Source organism: Solanum dulcamara, chromosome 4, assembly GCF_947179165.1.
Source record: "Solanum dulcamara chromosome 4, daSolDulc1.2, whole genome shotgun sequence".
In the NCBI taxonomy this organism is placed as follows: Eukaryota; Viridiplantae; Streptophyta; class Magnoliopsida; order Solanales; family Solanaceae; genus Solanum; species Solanum dulcamara.
The window spans coordinates 14,836,760-14,842,874 of record NC_077240.1 but is presented as its reverse complement, the minus strand read 5'-3'; the positions used below and the strand labels follow the sequence as shown (position 1 = coordinate 14,842,874).

General features: G+C 38.1%; 1 protein-coding gene across 1 annotated transcript; it reads left to right on the top strand.

Moving 5' to 3' along the window:
* Positions 1-2,969: 2,969 nt before the first annotated feature.
* On the top strand, positions 2,970-5,052 carry LOC129884024 (receptor kinase-like protein Xa21). The gene is made up of 2 exons (XM_055958405.1): positions 2,970-4,128; positions 5,009-5,052. The coding sequence occupies exons 1-2, from the start codon at positions 2,970-2,972 to the stop codon at positions 5,050-5,052; spliced, it is 1,203 nt and encodes a 400-aa protein (XP_055814380.1).
* The last annotated feature ends 1,063 nt before the right edge of the window (positions 5,053-6,115 follow it).

The following is a 6,115-nucleotide window of genomic DNA, read 5'->3' as shown; positions in this document are numbered from 1 at the left end:
GTGAGCAATCTCTGTCTTATCAACTGGACCTTATCCATAGCTTCCTGCACCAAGTCTGGTCCAACACATTAGCCTCTCCAACTTCAAACCACCATATAGGAGAACGACATCGCCTACCATACAAGGCTTCATATGGTGCCATCTGAATACTTGATTGAAAGCTATTGTTATAGGCAAATTCAGCTTAATACAAGTAAGCATCCCAACTTCCTTCAAAATCGAGAATGCAAGATCTCAATATATCCTCCAAGATTTGTATAGTACGCTCAGACTGTCTGTCAGTTTATGAATGAAAAGTAGTACTAAAATCTACTCAAGTACCCAATGCCTCTTAGAAGGATCTCCAAAAGCGTGAAGTGAATTGTGACCCTGTATTAGATATGATGGATATTGGAACTCCGTGAAGTCTAACAAATTCATTTATAAATATCTGGGCATATTTCACTCCACTAAATGTAGTCTTTACCGGTAAGAAGTGTGCTGATTTTGTTAGTCAGTCTACAATCACCCATATAAAGTCATAGCCTCTAAGGGTTCATGGTAGACCAACCAAAAAATCCATGGTAACTCTTTCCCATTTCCACTCAGGAATCTGGATCTCCTGTAGTAATCTTGTGAGTCGTTGATGCTCTATTTTAGCCTCTTAACAAGTCAAACAACTAAAGACAAAGTTCGCAATATTTTCTCCATACCTTCCCACCAATACAATTGCTTCAGGTCATGATATATTTTAGTGGAACCTAGGTGTTTAGTGTATCTGGAGTTATAAGCTTCCTCGAGAATAACTCGGCTTAACCCATCTATGTCTGGTACATATAATTAATTATCTAGACGAAATATACTGTCATAATTAACAGTCATTGTCTTACTTTTACCAGCTATGACCTCATCTCGATATTTGCAAAGCTGTCTACCCTCATATTGAGTAGCCTTAATGCGCTCTACTAATGAAGATTTGGCTTGCACACAAGATAATAATTTTTCTGAATCTCCCACGCTGAATCTGATGCTTGAGCCTTCGAGTTTTTTGCATATCCTTCGCCAACTGTCTCTTTTCAGGAGCTATATCTGCCCATAAATTTTCTGCTCAATGCATTAGCCACAACATTGGCTTTGCCACGGTGATATAAAATAACACAATCATAATCCTTGAGTAGTTCTATCTATCGACGTTGTCGAAGGTTTAGATCTCTCTGCTAGAAAATTTACGTTAAGCTCTTATGGTCATTATATTTCTCGCAAGTCTCGCTGTATAAATAATGTCTCGAAATTTTAAGAGAAAATATCACTACGGCAATCTCCAAATCATGTATAGGATAGTTCTGCTCGTGCTTCTTCAACTGCCTAGAAGCATAGGCAATAACACGACCATTTTGCATAAGAACACATCCGAATCCCACTCTCGAAGCATCACAATATACAATGAATCCTTCTGAAGCCTCTAGTAAGGCTAATATCAGTGCAGTTGTCAAGCATGTTTTGAGTTTTTCGAAGCTCTGCTCACATTCTTCTGTCCACTGAAACTTCACCTTTTTCTATGTTAGTTTGGTCAGTGGGGATGCTATTCTGGAGAAATCCTACACAAAACGCCTATAGTAACTTGCCAAACCCAAAAAATTGCAAATTTCTGTAGGCGAAATAGGTCTAGGATATTTTTGCACAACTTCTGTCTTTTTAGAATCCACCGTGATTCCCTCTTTGGATACAACATGCCCCTGAAATGCTACTTAGTCTAGCAAAAATTTGCACTTAGAGAACTTAGCATAAAACTTATGTTCTCGCAAAGTCTGTAACACAGTCTTCAGATGATTCTCATGTTCTTTCTGGCTATGGGAGTACATCAGGATATCATCAATAAAAACTATTACAAACCTGTGTAGAAACGACCTAAATACCCTATTCATTAGGTCTATGAATGCAACTGGACATTGGTTAATCCAAAAGACATCACAAGGAACTCATAGTGCCCATATCGAGTTCTGAATGCTGTCTTGGAAATATCTTCCTCCCTGATTCTAAGCTGATGATAGCCAGACCAAAGATCAATCTTTGAAAAATGGACAGCTCCCTGCAGTTGATCAAACAAGTCCTCTATATGAGGTAAAGGATAATTATTTCGTATTGTTATCTTGTTTAGCCGCCTGTAGTCAATCTACATTCTTAGGGACCCATCTTTTTTCTTTACGAATAATACTGGTGCGCCCCATAAAGATATACTCGATCGGATAAAACTCTTATCGAGTAAGTCCTGTAACTGTTGTTTCAGTTCCTTCAGCTCTGTTGGTGCCATACGATATGAAGGTATAGATATTGGGAAGGTGTCAGGAGCCAAATCGATACCAAAGTCTATCTCTCGTATCGGAGGTAACCCTGGCAAATCCTCAGGAAATACGTTCGAAAATTCATTCACCACTAGTATCTTCTCCAAGCTAAGTGTTCCCTCTTTGGTGTCCTTTACCATAGCTAAGAGGCCCATACAACCTTTCTTTAGTATTCTCTGAGAGCACGAGTTGCGATTCTTCAATTCTTTGGAAGACTGTAGGATGTTGCGATATCTAGTTTTGGGTTCCAATCAGTTGAACGGTGTTTTGCCTAATTCAATTGGGAATCTTTCATCCACTCTTGAATTATTTGAAATAGGAGAAGAACCCATCAATGACCTCATCCCCACAAGTATAGGCAACATGGGCGGTCTTACATCCCTAAACTTTGAAAAAAACAACTTGACAGGCAATATTCCTCCTGAGTTTGGTAAGCTTAAACAACTCCAAGGGCTGTTTCTAAAAAACAATAAATTGCAGGGACATATTGCAGAGGCGGTATGCCATTTGTCTAATTTGGTTCAATTATCTCTAGATTTTAATGAGCTCTCTAGATTAATTCCAGAATGCTTAGGAAATGTTAGTAGGCTACAAGTGATTTCTTTGAGTTCTAACAAATTATCTTCAACTCCTTCGAACCTTTGGAAAATGAGTTGTCTTCTCTTCATAGACGTGTCACAAAATTCTATAGAGGGAGAAGTTCCATCAGATATTGGAGGACTGAAAGCCATTGTAGAACTACATCTTTCCAGTAACCACTTTTCACACATGATACCAAGCACATTCGAGGAATTCCAAAACCTGCAGTCTCTTGACTTATTGAACGATTCATTTTTTGGCCAAATTCCATTATCCTTTGCCAAATTGATAAGTTTGGAATTCTTGAATTTGTCTTTAAATGCCTTGTCAGGTACTATACCTAAGTCATTGGAAAAACTCACATACCTTAAAAGCATCAATGTTTCATTTAATGATTTACAAGGAGAAATACCCAGTGATGGTGTGTTTTCAAATTCCACTCTACAATCATTTCTTGGGAACAAAGGTCTATGTGGAATGCACATATTGGAGGTTCCTACTTGTGCTATCACTAATACTGGACAACAATCAAAGTCTAAGAAGCTTGTGCTAAAAATTGTTATTCCAGTGGTTACTTCATCTTTTCTGATATCTTTGTTCGTTATAGTTTGGATAATGAAACGACAAAAGAAAGGAAATTCCGAAGATGTGGAAAAGGTACCGGAGATCAAGAATCATCAATTAGTTTCTTATCACGAGATTCAACGAGCAACAAATAATTTTGATGGATCCAATTTAATTGGTGAGGGAAGCTCTGGCTCTGTGTACAAAGGCACATTATCTGGTGGAAGTGTTGTGGCAATAAAGGTTCTGGATTTGGAAAATGAGCAAGTATGCAAAAGGTTTGATACTGAATGCAAAGTGATGAGAAATGTTAGACACAAAAATCTTGTCCCTGTGATTACTACTTGTTCTAGTGACTATATAAGAGTCATTGTTGTGCAATATATGCCCAACGGGAGTCTTGAGAATTGGTTGTATAGAGAAGAGTCCCACTTGAACCTCCTTCAAAGAGTCACCATAATGCTTGATGTGGCCGAGGCAATTGAATATCTACACCATGGTCATGACACTCCGATTGTTCATTGCGACCTAAAGCCAGCCAACGTTCTTTTGGATGAAGAAATGGTGACACATGTTGGTGATTTTAGCATCTCTAAGATATTAGTTGAAAGAAAGTCCATGTCACATACTGAGACATTAGGCACTCTTGGTTACATCGCACCAAGTATACTAGTCTCTTTGTTTTTTACTTACCACAATCTCTTTCTCTTTTATTTTCTCTTATCATTGTTAAGACCACCTAAATTTGTGAACTAAATAAAAAAGCAAGTGTTTGTTAGTACATAATTATTGTTATATTTCGAATGGTTAATTTGCTTTTCATTTTCATTCTTCTAAGAATATGGTTTGGAGGGAATAGTGTCCATTAGTGGTGATGTTTACAGCTATGGCATCGTGCTAATGGAGGTTTTAGTAAAAAGAAGACCAACATAGGAAGAGACATTCAATGAAACTCTTGGCTTGAGGGAGTGGATAAGGTGAGCATTTCCAAAAAATATGATGGAAGTTGTGGATACGGATATTTTTCATGAGGAAGAACAAATCACTTGCGAAAGTGAATTCTGCATAGCCTCCATGATAGAATTGGCTTTGGATAAAGCCAGAATCAAGGAGAAACCATGAAAGATGTAGTCAAGAGGCTTAACAAAATCAAGAACACATTTTTAAAAATGTAGAAGTCAGCATCTCTTGAAATGGTTAATAAGTTGCTTTTTGTTTACCTGGTTTTTTAATAAAGTCTTTGTACTACTTGGAGTCATGTATTACTTGTACTTTTAAGTTTTAACTGTTACATTCCCTCATGTTCTAATATTATATTTGAGTGGTTTTGAACGTATTTTACTTTCTTTAGTAAGTATGGTTTGAATAAATCAGAATCAGCTTCAGAAAAACACAACTAAAATTGCATAAATTCACTCTGAACTTGTAATATTTTCTCCGAAGTTTGACTTAGCAGTTACTATAGAAATTTAAAAATAAGAAGCTAAAGAGAAAGAGAATTTCTGTGTGTTTATTCATCAAAATGTACATTTACTTATACACAGATTTTTGCAAGCAATTGCAACAGAGACAAAGGGAAATGGGTTAATTTTGTCTATTCTAACTTGTCATTGTTTTATTTTATTTGCCCATAACTTGTATGAGCATAATCATATTCTAATATTTGTTGTGTTGTGTGGACAGGATGATATCCACGTGGATATCATCAGTAGAGAAGTGGAAGAGTCTGGAATACTTCAGCTGCTTCTTCATTCTTCTTTCTCATTTTTGTTTTGTGCTCTTCTTCTTTCTTCTTTCTCCTTTGCTGTCTTCTTCTTCTCTTCGTGCTGTACTTCTCCAACATCCCCCCTTAAGTTGGAGGGGAGATTCATGACCCCCAACTTGTGTAAAATCGCACGGTGAGAAACCCCAGAGAGGGGCTTGGTGAATAAATCGGCAAGTTGATCCTTAGAGGGAACAAAGGAAAGAGTAATCAGGCCAGACTGAAATTGTTGGGGCACAAAATGACAGTCCAATTCAACATGTTTTGTGCGTTCGTGGAAGACTAGATTCCGAGCTATATGGATGGCAGCTTGACCATCAGAGTGGAGCGGAATTGGGAGCGAAATTAGAGCAGAAAGGTCCTCAAGGAGACGAACCAACCAAGTAAGTTCAGCAACAACACGACGCATGGATCGATATTCAGTTTCTGCAGAGGACAAGGAGATCGAGACTTGTTTCTTCGATTTCCAAGAGATGGGGGCACCTCTGAGGGTAATGAAAAATCCACTAACTGATTTACGAGAATCTTTACATGAAGCCCAGTCCGCATCGCAAAAGGCGAGTAAAGAAAAGGATGAACTGGAAGATAGGAGTATGCCTTGACCCGGATCTGAGCTCAGATATCTTAAAACTCGTAAAGCAGCCGAGAAATGGGATAAACATGGTCGCTGCATATATTGACTCAGAGCAAGAACAGTAAATGACAAATCTGGGTGAGTGTTGGTCAAATAATTCAGCTTGCCTATCAAATGTCGATAAAGGGTGGGGTTATCCAAGCGAGGGCTATCATCTGCGCGAAGCTTGGAGGAGGGATCCAGTGGAGAATGAACTGCAGGAAGATGAGAGACATTGAATTCATGAAGCAGATCCATGGTAAACTTGCGTTGATT

Excerpts from the sequence above, each read along its gene's own strand:
- LOC129884024 (XM_055958405.1), top strand. The coding sequence starts at position 2,970 with ATGAGTTGTCTTCTCTTCATAGACGTGTCACAAAATTCTATAGAGGGA. Across the intron at positions 4,129-5,008 it reads TCTTGGTTACATCGCACCAA|ATTTTTGCAAGCAATTGCAA; the intron begins GTATACTAGTCT and ends ACTTATACACAG.